General features: G+C 39.2%; 1 protein-coding gene and 1 long non-coding RNA gene across 2 annotated transcripts in view; one reads left to right on the forward strand and one right to left on the reverse strand.

Annotated features, from left to right (window-relative positions):
- Positions 1-16,308, forward strand: part of LOC149449389 (DBH-like monooxygenase protein 2) — a 50,804-nt gene that overhangs the window by 19,131 nt on the left and 15,365 nt on the right. Inside the window, exons 7-8 of the mRNA XM_089693307.1 lie at positions 10,669-10,835; positions 13,298-13,389. Coding sequence (XP_089549433.1) covers positions 10,669-10,835; positions 13,298-13,389 — 259 coding nt within the window. The remainder of the gene's footprint in view (positions 1-10,668; positions 10,836-13,297; positions 13,390-16,308) is intronic.
- Positions 912-7,523, reverse strand: LOC149449390 (uncharacterized). Its single transcript, XR_016315410.1, has 2 exons — positions 6,565-7,523; positions 912-2,821 (listed from the first exon to the last, which is right to left on the reverse strand). It is a non-coding gene; the product is annotated as an uncharacterized LOC149449390 (long non-coding RNA).

A 16,308-nucleotide genomic window follows, 5' to 3' on the forward strand; every position in this document is an offset into this window, starting at 1 on the left:
CAAAATGGTGTTTAAAAACAGCTATTTCTTCCAAAAAACACCCGTGAAAGTGGGTAATGACACGTATCCACAGACAGCTGTATGACGCGCTCATCTCCACGCCTCGACCTGCTAGGGGTCAAAATGCTTTTGGATCACTACACAGGATTCTCCATGCAAGAGACTCCTCTGGAATTGCGTCCCTCTCTCCACAGTGGTCTCCCCCTCAAGGTCAGGCTAAGTGGTAATACAACTCCTCTCCAGGCAAGATATGGCCAGTTATCTCATTAAAACACAATTAAGAGCTTCCATAGCATAATACTGTTTATTAAGTGAAAAAGTAAACCCAAATCTTCAATATATACACTTGCATTTTCATAGTCTTGTTCAGAGCATTGAAACAGCAAACCTCATGTTTCTAGGTGTAGTACATGGGTGTATCAAGATGGCGTCCAAACTGGAAGTATGTCACCGAGTTGCCATATAGGACTCTATATTAAAAAGTATTTCTAGGTCAAGGATTATTTCCAGATCTTTAAGAACCTGTGTGACACTCAACTGTTCATTTGGAACAGTTGCATATTCATCTGTAACAATACTACTATCTTCAACAGTCTGATGACACCTTTCTGGTAAATCATACGGGTTTGGGGGGATATATAATGCCATTTGCAATGTTTTAAGGCTTGTGATTTTTGATAACCAGGAAATTCTTTTTGATGAAAACTGTATCTGGGGTGCATTTTATATGGTGTGAACCGACCCTGAAAGAGGTACAGGAAATGATTTACTAAAGGCAGACAGACTAGGTGTTCTGTCTCTCCAATCTAAGCATTGATAGTGTGATCTCTGTAACTTACAGTTGTGATGAGATAGCAATAACTTCAACCTCAGTTGGATGCCACAGTCAGTGACTCAATCGATAAGACATCTTGTAGATCTTGTGAAGTTTATTCCATAAACTGAGACAATCTTACAATACACATTCGATATGTCAAAAGATCATAATGTTTCCTGCTCCATGCCGTGAGGCTAGACCTGCAATGCATTACTGGGAAAGGGGGAGAGCTATCTATACAACATTAACTAAACCAAAAGAAAGGGAGGAGCAGAAACAAGATATAGTAAACACTTAAAGGCATATGACAGTCAATAGGACAGTCATGTTGTAAAATATCGTATTGTCTCGATATTTTATTAACTTGTATTGATGAGAAATGTTCAAATAGAAAGTCCTTCCACTTCTTGCATAAACTCAAAAAGATGATTTAATTATAATGTTGCATAAAATTAGAAATAAAATATTGGAATACAGAATGTTTAAATAAAGTCCAAAAAGTATAGTTAAGTTCTTAATAATAAAATTGTATGTAATTGTGTGTGTATAATATGAATGTGTGTGGATATGAGCAAGCAGCTCCCTTCGCCTTGCTGCCCAAAGAATGTGTTTTTTAAACCTTAGTCCTGCTCTAGAAAGAGCAATCCAGCCCCCACCTTTTCCTCAAAATGGGCTGGTATACTTGTAGTCCCACAAAGATAATTGGAAACAGATGTGTATATATATAACAAACCTCCAGTCTACTTCTCTCAAAGTCTGAGTGTAACTTTATCTCTTACATAGATGGGGGAGGATGGCTAGACCAATTGCTACCATATGTGTGGCTTGAATGTAAAGAAAACCCAAGATATATGTTCATATGTATATTCACAGACTATGAAGTCTAATTACTTACTTTTCCCAATCTAGAACAAATATAAATATAATAACTCAATTATTCTATTAAGATCCAACTCATTCATACATATGTTAGTACTGTTAATAAGAAGATATTAGATATTAGGTTAAGGAAAGCTTCTAACATTTCCCTCTCAAAATGATCGATTTTATCGAATCTTAATCATTTTCCTTATCTTAATCCATTTATACACATTCTCGTCACTTTCGTATCCATTCATGCATTTTTGGATCTTAAGATAATTGATCTGAACATATCTTTAATTTGATTCTATAATGGGAAAACAAATTCTTTGATAAACCTTTTGTTATGTATCACATAAAAATATTTTTACCCTTATTATTTTCCTTTTACCAAATAATTCATCCCCTTAATAAATGTATAACTGTAACATTATAGTACAATACTTTAAAATATGTCACTTAAAAAATAGATGTTTCATATTTTCCCTCCAAAATGTGTGTAGCACACAGTTCTATAATCCATACATCTTTTCAAAATACCTTATCAACATTTAAACATAACATATGTTCCCTAGCTTCAATCCATACATGTATATCAAATGATTTTTTTTTTTTAAAACATACATATAACAATGTAAAGCTTGCCTAAATTTTCTATATGTACCTTATAAAACTTATCTCTAGCTTAATTAACAACAGATGTTCTAACTAATTAGCGTGACTCTGTTGTAACAAAAGTTTAACCCTTTCACTTCTGAAAATACATAGTGTGTGATTGCAAATGTTCATGTGAAAACTGATCTCATCTTGATATAGTAAACATATGTCAAAATAAAATGTACACACAAAAAAAAACCAATATATCTGATGATGAATGAATTATTTCATCAGTAGTCAAAAGTCAATTGTTTTATAAGTTCTTCCTCTATGAGATGCCTTGAGATGTCTTGTCTTCTTCTAGCACTCTGTAAAGTTAAAATAACTTTATTGAACATAAAAAGAACAACAAAAACAATGATGAATGAAATTCTTGTTGCAAAGCTTCTTCCAGAATAAATTTCCTTCTTGGAAAATGTATTATCATCTGAAAGGTTTAGAAATATTTGAACTTTCTTCCTTTAACAGTTACTCTTAGGTCATTTCCTGTAACAGAAATGCAGTATCATTATTTTGGCATTGATAATTTTACATGGATTAATCCTCTTACATTTATCTGTTAATATTACATATCATAATCACAAACATTTCTAGTCATGACATGGAAAACATATTTTCATTATAACACTTCTTATTGACTTGTAGTGTTCTATTTTAGAATGCGGGCACTTCCGCCTACAGTACTAGGGTTGCTGATGCAAATTCCAACCATGGCATCACCTGCCTGGAGTTCACATGTTCTCCCTGTGCTTGTGTGGGTTTTCTCCAGGTACTCCGGTTTCCTTCCACACTCCAAAGTCATGTTGGTAGGAGAATTGGCTCCTATCCAAATTGGCCCTAGTATGTGTATGTATGACTGTGAGTTAGGGACCCTAGATTGTACACCTCTTGAGGGTTAGGGACTGATGTGAATGTACTATATATGTAAAAAGCACTACATATATTCACAACGCTATATAAGTACCTGAAATAAACAAAAATAAATATAACAGGACGCTACATCTCCATTATTGGTCATGATTCAAAACCTTGGTTTCAAAACCAAAGAAAGGTTTTGTATCAACCCAGAGATGACAAAGGATTATGCCTTTGATCTTATCTCTATAAAATTGGAAATATGCGTAGCTGTTTTTTGTGTTGACTTACTTCTTGTAGTGTAAGACTGATCTGCAGTAATACATACTGGTTTCAAACTTTTCTCAGTTCCTATGTTGAAAACGTGAGGTACAAACTTCTCACTTACAGCTGTACAAATATGTGTTGGTATGTTTTCCTGAAAATGTCTTTTTGTTACTTCTATCTGAATGTGTTTGGATGACAGTGTTTTGTACCATATAGGATACTTTTCACGATAATTTTCTGTTGAACCATCTTCCTCAAGGAGTTTCAGTGATGAATCAGGTGTCTGTAATATGATCTTACTTGATCTCACAATGTATTCAGTTATTTTGACTGCAAAGAAAACACTTAACAATTTTTTCATATGTGCATCAAAGTTTTTCTCCATATTTGTCAAAGTTCTTGAGAAGAAACCTATTATTTTTTTATTATCTTCTTTTAATTGTGACAAAGTTGCTGAGATTGCATTATTGGAAACATTGGTTTCTAAAACAAAAGGAACTTTACTACAAAACTCAACAGTATTTAATGTAGTAGCATTCTGCAAATCCCATTTCAATAGTTCAAAAGCTTCTTTCTCAGTTTGATTCCATTGATCAAACACACCAGCTTTTTGTCTCAAACGATCAAATAATGATCTAGACTTTTCTGCAAAATTGGGTATAAAATCTTTACAATGATTTACTTCGCTCAAAAACTGATGCAAAGCCTTGCGATTTGTTGGAATTGGATAAGCAGAAATAGTTCTAACTTTTTCTTGCAACATCTGTCTCTGTCCATAACTAATTTGCATATGAAGGAATTCCACCTGGCTTTTCATCAACTGAACTTTCTCTGTATTCAATTTCAATCCTGCTGTATGTAACAACGTAATTATTTCAGACAAAAGAGTGATATGCTCAGTTATATTTTGTGTAGACAAGAGAAGCTTGTCTACATGCTGGACAATACATTCTGGCCTAGAGAATTTAGATAATATTTTTCCCAAATACTCATGAACAATCCCATCACTTAAATCTAAGCCTGGGGCTAATCTTGTGAATGTATAAGTTTCTTTGTTGAAGCTAAAGGCAAGTTTATATTGACAACTCTTAGCTAAGGGTACTGACAAATGGCTATTGGCAATTTCAAGTACTGAGAATATTTTGGCCTTGGCATCCAGGTGTGACATTATGTTACAATCAGGAACAATAGATTTGTTATTTGTGATGCATTTGTTCAATGTCCTGAAATCAACTGATAAAGAATATGAATTATCAACTTTGATAGGCCAAATACAATTATTCACCACTGATTGTACTTTCTTTAAAATTCCTTGCTGTAAAAACTCATCTATAATGGAAGAAATTGGATTAATTGATTCTAATGGCAATTTGTATTGAGGTTGAGGCTTAGGGTCTCTACCTTCAATGTCAACTTCAAAATCCTTAAACAAACCTACATCATTTTTGCTTTGACTCCACAGATCCTTATGTGATCTAACCAATTGTTCCAATTCAAGATTGGTTCCTGTATGTGGCCATTTATGATCTGAAGACATGTCAGCAGTTGCTGTACAAATACTTCCAACATTACAGTACATGGAAGAATCAATTAATGTTGATTTGGGCCTTCCACTTTCATCCAATAAATATGGAGCAACATATTCCAACAGTAAAGAAGAATCTCGATTTGATCCTGATCCTAATTTCGGCAATGGCAGTAAACCATTCCTGTTAATGACAACAGCACTGTTTACCATATTGTTTAAGCTGTTGTTGACTCTCAGTGAACTGATCTTTTTAACTTCTGAGGCATAAGGCAACTCAGACAGACTATTGTTGGAACATGGAGGAGTAGATTGTTCAGAAATTATATTTTGGTCTTCTAATTCCAAAGCGTTTCTTTGTAAATCTAATTTATAATGAATACAATCTCTTTTCAAATGACCAAATCGTTTACAATAGAAACAAATAGTATTTCCTGTCTGCTCTGAGACTCTCGTCCTGCCTGTGACGTATTCATCATCATAACTGGGTGTGGCTAAGCACATGGTCTCTCTCTCTTCTCCATTTTGAACAATTAAACTTTCCTTCTTCTGATTGTTTAATTTAAGTTGTCTCCTAACTGTATCTATAACTTTGGCTGCTTGATCTAAATCATTTTTTCCAGTAGCAATAATAACAGATGCTGGATCAAGATACTTGAATTTTTTAACAAAAGCATTTACCATAGAAGGAGTCTCATTGTCTAAATTAAATATCATTTTGTATACTTTAGAAAATCTATTTTTAAATTCAAAAGGATCATCATTAATCGTAGCTCTTAAGGAGTCTAAGATTTCCAAAGAAGGAATTTCCTGTCCAGTAGTAAATTTCAATAATTGACGTAGTCGGTCTGCTGCATTGCTATGCATTTCCTCATCATCCTCAATATATGGCGTTTTAATTAATCTACATGCCATAACACTGGGGAGCCATAAACAGAATAGAAAATTTCTTTGCTCCTGATTTAAACAAAAATTATTACAAAAATTTTCATAAACCTCCATGTTATAGAAAGCATCGGCATCCATATCATAGGCTGGCATATCCTTCAAAATTTTCATGAGCTGATCAAGGATTTTAAGATTAAGTTTTGCAACTTTATCCCTTAATTTTCTCTTACACATTTCTTCCTGATCTACAGGGTCTCCTTCTACAGACTGGATCTCTGGTACAAAAGATTTTTGTTTCTCTGCCTTAGTATTCACACAAATTCTTTTTACATCATTCTGCAGGTCAGATAACTGAATGTCTTTTGTTTGAATTGCACTTTGCATATCATCTATTTGCTCAGTCAAAATCTGGCAATTAGCACATACACTGCTCTGATCTTGCTTCATTACACAAACAGCAGTCTTAGGAACATCAAAAATCATGGCGTTAAAAACATTAACTAACTTCATTACATTTCTAACTTGTTTGCTCAGTTTCTTAAAGGAAAACTTAGATTTTTCTATCTTACTATTAGCCTGTAAGCACTCATTATACATGTACCGCCAAAGTTCATCATCTTTAACAAATGTAGACAGATTCTTGAATTCTAACTTACTCTCTCTAGATAATTCATCAATAAAATCCATTACTTACCAATTAAGAAGGTCTTTCTTTACATAACGCGTCTTTTCTCTCTTGGCGGGAAATGACATCACCAAGGAACAGCGTTTCTTGCAATTCTCACCAATTCTGCTTTTAGGTTCTCGATTATGCCGACGATTCATCTGTTGCAGACTTTACTTCTCCTGAAAGCTTGATTTCATAGTTTGCTGAATTTGCAAACAACTTCCCTCTCAGCAAGATGAAGAAGAAAAAAGTCAAAAATAAGCAATCGGCGGAAACGAATCGAACTGGAGGCTCGCCACTGTAAAATATCGTATTGTCTCGATATTTTATTAACTTGTATTGATGAGAAATGTTCAAATAGAAAGTCCTTCCACTTCTTGCATAAACTCAAAAAGATGATTTAATTATAATGTTGCATAAAATTAGAAATAAAATATTGGAATACAGAATGTTTAAATAAAGTCCAAAAAGTATAGTTAAGTTCTTAATAATAAAATTGTATGTAATTGTGTGTGTATAATATGAATGTGTGTGGATATGAGCAAGCAGCTCCCTTCGCCTTGCTGCCCAAAGAATGTGTTTTTTAAACCTTAGTCCTGCTCTAGAAAGAGCAATCCAGCCCCCACCTTTTCCTCAAAATGGGCTGGTATACTTGTAGTCCCACAAAGATAATTGGAAACAGATGTGTATATATATAACAAACCTCCAGTCTACTTCTCTCAAAGTCTGAGTGTAACTTTATCTCTTACATAGATGGGGGAGGATGGCTAGACCAATTGCTACCATATGTGTGGCTTGAATGTAAAGAAAACCCAAGATATATGTTCATATGTATATTCACAGACTATGAAGTCTAATTACTTACTTTTCCCAATCTAGAACAAATATAAATATAATAACTCAATTATTCTATTAAGATCCAACTCATTCATACTTATGTTAGTACTGTTAATAAGAAGATATTAGATATTAGGTTAAGGAAAGCTTCTAACACATGTGAAACATGACACTAAGTACTTTGCAAGTACAGTTGCTCCAGAGCTCAGTGAATGAGCAGAAGGTCTGCTGACTTCCATCATCCAATCACATGCAAGCAAAAATACTGTTTTTCTCTGTACATAATTGGGTGTTCTTTGCAAAGTGAAGCTTTACCTCATTTGCTAAGCACTAGAGAAACTGCCCTTGCAGAGTCTATTTGCCTTTAGTAAATCAACCCCATAGACCCCAGAGAGAGAGAGATCATTTCCCCCGGTACAAATCATTAGTAATACCTCATCTGGAATATGCAGTTCAGTTTTGGGCACCAATTCACAAAAAGAACATTGTGGAACAGGAGGAAGTACAGAGAAGGGTAACTAAACTGATAAGAGGCATGGAGGAGATCAGCTATGAGGAAAGATTAGAGGAACATAAGGGGGGATATGATCTCCATGTATAATACATAAGGGGGATATGATCTCCATGTATAATACATAAGGGGGATATGATCTCCATGTATAATACATAAGGGGGGATATGATCTCCATGTATAATACATAAGGGGGGATATGATCACCATGTATAATACATAAGGGGGGATATGATCTCCATGTATAATACTAAAGGGGGGATATGATCTCCATGTATAAAACATAAAAAGGATATGATCTCCATGTATAATACATAAGGGGGGATATGATCTCCATGTAGAATACATAAGGGGGGATATGATCTCCATGTAGAATACATAAGGGGGGATATGATCTCCATGTAGAATACATAAGGGGGGATATGATCTCCATGTATAATACATAAGGGGGGGGATATGATCACCATGTATAATACATAAGGGGGGATATGATCTCCATGTATAATACATAAGGGGGGATATGATCTCCATGTAGAATACATAAGGGGGATATGATCTCCATGTAGAATACATAAGGGGGGATATGATCTCCATGTATAATACATAAGGGGGGGGATATGATCACCATGTATAATACATAAGGGGGGATATGATCTCCATGTATAATACATAAGGGGGGATATGATCTCCATGTATAATACATAAGGGGGGATATGATCACCATGTATAATGCATAAGGGGGATATGATCTCCATGTATAATACATAAGGGGGGATATGATCTCCATGTAGAATACATAAGGGGGGATATGATCTCCATGTAGAATACATAAGGGGGGATATGATCTCCATGTATAATACATAAGGGGGGATATGATCTCCATGTATAATGCATAAGGGGAGATATGATCTCCATGTATAATACATAAGGGGGGATATGATCACCATGTACAATGCATAAGGGGGATATGATCTCCATGTATAATACATAAGGGGGGATATGATCTCCATGTATAATACATAAGGGGGGATATGATCTCCATGTATAATACATAAGGGGGGGATATGATCTCCATGTATAATACATAAGGGGGGATATGATCTCCATGTATAATACATAAAGGGGGATATGATCTCTATGTATAATACATAAGGGGGGATATGATCACCATGTATAATACATAGGGGGGGAAATGATCTCCATGTATAATACATAAGGGGGGATATGATCTCCATGTATAATACATAAGGGGGGATATGATCTCCATGTATAATACATAAAGGGGGATATGATCTCCATGTATAATACATAAGGGGGGATATGATCACCATGTATAATACATAGGGGGGGATATGATCTCCATGTATAATACATAAGGGGGGATATGATCACCATGTATAATACATAAGGGGGGATATGATCTCCATGTATAATACATAAGGGGGGGATATGATCTCCATGTATAATACATAAGGGGGGATATGATCTCCATGTATAATACATAAGGGGGGATATGATCACCATGTATAATACATAAGGGGGGATATGATGACCATGTATAATACATAGGGGGGGATATGATCTCCATGTATAATACATAGGGGGGGATATGATCTCCATGTATAATACATAAGGGGGGATATGATCACCATGTATAATACATAGGGGGGGATATGATCTCCATGTATAATACATAAGGGGGGATATGATCTCCATGTATAATACATAAGGGGGGATATGATATCCATGTATAATACATAAGGGGGATATGATCTCCATGTATAATACATAAGGGGGGATATGATCACCATGTATAATACATAGTGGGTGGGGGGATATGATCTCCATGTATAATACATAAGGGGGGATATGATCTCCATGTATAATACATAAGGGGGATATGATCTCCATGTATAATACATAAGGGGGGGATATGATCTTCATGTATAATACATAAGGAGGGATATGATCACCATGTATAATACATAAGGGGGGATATGATCTCCATGTATAATACATAAGGGGGGGTATGATCTCCATGTATAATACATAAGGGGGGATATGATCTCCATGTATAATACATAAGGGGGATATGATCTCCATGTATAATACATAAGGGGGGATATGATCTCCATGTATAATACATAAGGGGGGGATATGATCTCCATGTATAAATACATCAGTGGTTCATATAGTGAACTCGGTGTAGTTATTCACCCTGAGGTCATCACAGAGGAGAAGGGCGGCACTCTTTACGTCTGGAGGAAAAGAAATGTAATCTCCAAACACAGAAAGGTTTCTTCACAGTAAGAGCTGTGAGAATGTGGAATAGTCTCCCTCAAGAGTTGGTTCTGCCCATCTCAGTAGATTGTTTTAAAAAAGCCATGGATTCTTTCCTAAATGTACATAATATAACTGGATATAACATTTATAGGTAAAGTTGATCCAGGGAAAATCCAATTGCCTCTCTGGGGATCAAGAAGGAATTTCTCCCCTGCAGGAGCGAATTGTATCATGCTTTGCTGGGTTTTTTTGCTTTCCTCTTGATCAACTATGAGTATAGGATTGTATATATCTTTTTTCCCTTCTATTGGTTGAACTGGGTGGACTTTTTTTTAACCAGACTACGTGACACAATAGTTGCGCTTTACTTCTCCTCCTCACAATGTAAGTTTATAGGGCAATCAAAATGTAAAGGTGTGCAATCACATTTCGGGTCACCGATACCCTCTCCTCATGGTCACAGGCAATTGTATGCATAACATTTTGTGTCTGATTTGCAGGAATTTTGGATAGTTCAGGTATAAGAATTTATTACACTCCTCAATTACGTGAACATGATGGCGGTATTCTGATGACTGGGATTTTCACATTTCCTGTCCATTTCGTGCCTCCTGGAGCTGAACTTTTTCGCAGTTATGGACTCTGTAACACTCATCTGATCCCACAGGTAGGGACCTCAACATGATCCCCCCCCCCAAAATCATGGAGACTAAAGCAGTGGTTAGCATTTTTTTGCAGTGCTGGTATCATGGGTTCAGTTTCCATCAGAACCAACATTATTTGGAGTCTGTATTTCCTCCCTGTGTTTGATTGAGCTTCCCCCTATGCTCTGGATTCTACCTACAGACCAGAAACCAAGGGCGTAAAGAGTATTAAAATGTTTCTAAAGGCTGCATTAAAGTTAAAAAGTCCCTTTATTTGTATACCCGCCTGTATACTTATGTATACCCTCATAGTGCAGGATGCTTGGCAAAGTTAGTTTTTGGTTCCTTTTGTAGTCATGGGAGCGGTGATTGTTTGCTTTAGCCTGTTCAGGGTTTCACAGGCTTGAAGTTTGATTGCTTCTCCTTGCTTCTTGAAGAAGTTTCCAGAATATGGGGCTGTGAAAGTAAAATAGCCGGTCTGAATATTTATTATGTACTAGCCAATCCTTGGAGGGGAGTGTCCAGAAGGTGGCTGGGTAGGTGATACATAGTTTGGAACCTTGGAGAGATTGTTCTCTTCTCATCAAGGAGGGTTCCAAAGCCTCTGGGGCTCCTGTCCCTCCAAGGCCGCCAGTGGACTGGGTAGCAGTTCTGAGCTGTGGCAGAGCCGGGAACCTGAAGTAATATTTTTTTGAGGAGCTGGTTGTGGAACTTCATCGTATGGGATGTGGTCTGGAGAAGGGTTGTCTCCTGCACTGGGAAGTGTCTGGAGGAAGCTGAAAGGTGGCAGCTGTCCTAAATACTGACCCTGAATTGTGATCCCCAGTTACTGCTGTCATAGGGGATTAGAGTCCTGGCCATTCCCCTGTCCTCAGAGGAAGCTATGTATTGGAGCCTTGCAGAGAGTGTCCTTCTGTTACTGTGCAAGCATTTTGGCCCTAACCCCTCACCTTTTTAAAGTTCCTCAAGCAATAAATATCAAAAAGACAATCCCTAGACTGAGTTCTTGGAGCCAATGTGCATAGGCCAGTGCCTATGGGGACTAGAAGCCTCTGAACTATTTGGGAAGCACCAGCTATTACGAGCGGCCCCTATGGGGGTAGCGCTATACTTACCAGAGCCTGACCTCGATCCAGTGCTACACCCATCTGCAGTGACTCTCTCTCTGCTCACAGAGGCAGTAGTGGGAGCCATTGGCTTCTGCTGCTGTCAATCAAATAGTCAATAGATGCACACAGCCTCAGGCAGCTTAGGATCGAACCTGCAGGTGTACCCTCAAATCAAGTGGCTTGCTATGGGGTCTTACAACAAGAGAAGGAGCCAAGAGCAGCAGCAGGGGACCCCAGAAGAGGAGGTTTGTGGCTGCTCTTTTTTATTTTAGAAAAGAAAGCCTTCCAACCTCTTTAACCCCACAAATTAAGCTCAAAGTGGACCAGACTTTAAAAACTGATGATAGGCTGTGCATGTGTACACCCGTCTCACTGCCTTTGTAGTTAAAGAATATGGAAACCCAACATTTCATATTCCTGATATGTGCCTGCTGTACCATGTACTTGTATGAAAAAGTCTCCCGTTCTCTTGGTATTGGTGTTCCTGACAGTCCCTCTTCTTTCCTATTAAAAACTGACCACACTAGGTATGAGAGCACAGAGTAGTCAGTTTTCTAGCTGTGCTGGGAACTCAGCCTGCTCTCCTCCAATAATCAGACTTGTCCTGACACCCTTCCCCTTGCACAGCCATTCACTGGGAAGATCAGAGTGCTGCTGTTTCTCCTCCCCCAGCTCACTATACAGCGAACAGAGGGGATGTGATTACTTATAAAAAAGGAGGGAAAGGGTAATTATAATGTTTTCTATAGTTCACATACTTTAAGCAGACAGTTTTAAAGGAAAGGAGCTAAAAACTTTCTCAACTGCTCAAGTGTTAACAAGTCTTTAGTGCAACACATTGTGACTTTGGCAAAATTACCCCCCCCCCCCGCCACATTCAGCAGAAGTTACAACCTCAAATGATTGTGACCCTTTCTGGTGAATAGGGCTGCAATGTGTGCAATGCATGTAGTGATCAGGGGCGGACTGACAACTCATGGGGCCCCCGGGCAATAGGGGATCATGGGGCCCCTGTGTCCTTGCCCAAACTCAAAAAAGCCTATGAAAAAGGTACCAGGGGCATCTCATGGGGCCCCCTACTGACCCCAGGCCCTCGGGCAGCGCCCGAGTTTCCAAATGGTCAGTCCGCCCCTGGTAGTGATGCTGCATTTATAACGTTAAAACAGGCAGTGAGGAGGTGACATCTCACCTATGAAACGCCTCTAAAAAGTGATCCATCACCGATCGCTTTTCAGAGGAGTGGCATGCTCTGTGCCATTTGTAAACCTAGCCTAAGTGTGTTTCCTGTGGGGAGGTGAAGGTCCATATTGTGTGCAGACAATACTCAGGGTGTGTGTGGGTGATCTATATGCATAGGACTGCTCTTCTCTTGGCAGATCTTGGGCCATCCAGTAGAAGACTTTCATGTCAACACATATCTCCTCCATGGTCATCTGACAGTACGAAGCATACGGACCATGCATTACAGGTAATAAAGGGCTCAAATCATGAACGATCTTGGGATTGGTTTTGTTCATAGACACTTTTAGTACAAAGCTAAAGCAAACGTTCAAAGTTTAGTACAAGGGGCCAAAGGGCCCTCTCCGCAAAAACTGCTGGCCCCTCAATCCCCCTCCGCACTGCCATTAGCAGGATGGGCTGAGAGGGAGATAGCAAACTGTGCACACATACAGTCTGAATGATCTGGATCGGCCACATTTGCACATTTGTAAAGTTCAGCCTGTCCTGCAAAGGGCAGGATGGAGGGGGATTGAGGGGCTAGTGGTTTTGGGGAGCATTTCTACCCATACAGCTGCATGTGTTATGGGAGGACAGTGCCGGGGCAAAGTAATATATAGTGCCCAGGACTAAGAAGTCAAACGTTGTCCACCAAATTGTATGACCATCGCGTGGCAGCAAACCCCCCTCCAAAAAAAAATTGAGCGTTAATCTGCATGCATACCATGCCTACCTCTAAAGCATAAATCCCCTTTGCAAGCCAACATTTTCTGCAAATAAAAATTCCCATTATTCCAGTACAAATCAACAAATCCCCCCCCCCCTCCCCTGCTGAAGTCCCCAACCCAGCACAAATCTCCCCCTCATCCCACTTCCCAGCTCATATGCTCCCCTTCCACAAATCCCCCCTTCTAGCACAATCCTCTACCCCTCAAATTTCCCTTCTGAGCATAAATCCTCTCCCATCACAAATCCCCCCTATAAGCACATAACCTCCCCTCAAACCCCCCTTCCTAGCACAAATCCCCCCTCCTAGCAAAAAAAAACCCAAATCACCCCTCATAGTACACCCCGCCCCCTAAAGTTTGCCTCCTAAAACAAATCTTACATCCCTGCTACCCCCTAAGTTCTTCCTCCCAGCACAAATCTTTTCCCTTCAATTCCCCTTCTTGCACACCCCCCCAAAACCCTTCCTAACACTGATCTTCTTCTCCTCTCCCCCTTCTAGCTCAAATACCCCCCCAGTGTTTGTTACTCTGCCCATCCCCCCTTCAATGTGTCCCCAGTGCAGTTCTCCCCTCCCTCAAGCACACAGACCTCAGATGCAACACGGCAGATGTCTGAGATGTCCTACCTTTCAGGCTCCCCCTCATCTTGACACCTCAGAGTTGAGGAGGAGCCTAGGGGAAGCCGACTTATCAGTCTTGATAGGCAGCTGGCGGGGACTGATGTCAGTTGCTGAAGGGCTATTGGGTTGCATCAGGGGGCCCCCTGCACTAAAGATACCACTGGCTATCAACTCACCACTGTGCGGCATTTGTTTAGCCTACCCCCATTCTTTGCCGGGAGGAGATGGGGGTGGGTAAACCAACACTGTACAGTGGCAATCCGGCAGTCCCAATCCAGGAGAGCAGCAGTAGCAGGAGGAAGAGCTGGAGGGGAGAGAGGGCACAGCCCGCACGCCCTCCCGGCTCTCTCCTTTCCCTATATAGAGCTAGCTTGTCTCCTCCAGCTCTAGGCTGACAGGAGTAGCGCAGCTGCCATCACTACTCCTGTCAGCTTGTAGGTAGGAACTCTCCATGTGGTGCCCCCCCCCACTTCACATAATACCAACCGCCCCTCCTGCCCACTCCTTGTCCTGGCCCTGTGGGAGGTGGTGCAGCATTTGAAACAGGAGCGGGAGGAGCACTTGTATGTGCTATTCAAAAGATATAGGGGGATTTTTGGAAAATATTGCTGAAGGTGATCTTCGCCTTTGGAGAAAAGCCACAGCCCAACACTTGCATTTTGTTTTTTTTTAAGATGCCCTGCCAGCCCCCAAAACTGTCTATGCGAATACTGACTTTCTGAATGTTTGAGATGTAGGCAATACTCCCCAGCCCCCATATTTTATTTCTTTATTTACTGTAGTCAGAACGTGCCTCCTTTATATATATACAGATGTACCTCAGTTTACGAACGCCTCGGTTAACGTCATTTTCGGTTTCCGAATGAAAATCCATTGAAATTAACGCCTTGTTTTACAAATTTTTTATGAATTTGTTTCGCAATACGAAGCGTATGTCGGTGCCAGTTTTTAAATGCAATTGCCGTCTTTTTTTTTCTTCACCATAGCTCAAACAATTAGCTGTCACTTTCCCCGGAGCTAAAAGAAACTTTGTTTCTTTTAAGAAACTAAAAGGAAACATTGTTTCTTTTGGGGAATAAACTAAAAGGAAACATTCTTTCTTTTAGCTGGGGGGAAGTGACAGCTGATTCTCTGAGCTATAGTGAAGAAAAAACAAACAAACCGGTAATTACAATTAAAAAACTGGCACTGACCGATAGTGACAGCGACTTTTTTAAAAACTTTTTTCTGACCTCCAGAATGGATTTATTGGTTTCCTATGGGAAACCTCATTTCGGTTTATGAATTTTTCGCAATACGAAACGTCCTGGAGAACACATTAAATTCGTAAACCGAGGTACGCCTGTATTATGGGCTTTCCTTACCTGCTATGTTTAACAAATCCTCTGTTTACATTGACTCCTCCTTTCCAGTCATTTAGACACTCCTCATGGAGATTTACAGCTGAACTTCAAGCGCATAAATACTGTACTTCAATAGTCATAGAATGCCAAATTCTACTTTATGTGCACTGAACGCCTTTTAAAGCCCAGATATCCCTTAGTAAACCTAGCAGTGACATCATTATTGTGCTGTACACAATCTATGCAGAGAGCAGAGTTGTGGGAGGGACCCAGCAGGCCCCACCCAGCACAGAAAACTATAGAAGGGGCGGAGACAAGACCAGTCTCCCCCGCACAAGGAGAGAGAGCAGCAATGAGTGGTCTTTATTACAGGAAAAGTCTGAGACTTTTACACAGATCTGGAAGAAATACATAAATCACACCAAGATTCAAGGAAGACTTTTGCATTTAGACAATATGGGTTAATTTACTAAAACTG

The sequence above is a fragment of the Staurois parvus genome, unplaced genomic scaffold (genome assembly GCF_062004578.1).
Source record: "Staurois parvus isolate SC_StPar_1 unplaced genomic scaffold, SC_StPar_1.0 ptg000621l, whole genome shotgun sequence".
Taxonomy (NCBI): domain Eukaryota; kingdom Metazoa; phylum Chordata; class Amphibia; order Anura; family Ranidae; genus Staurois; species Staurois parvus.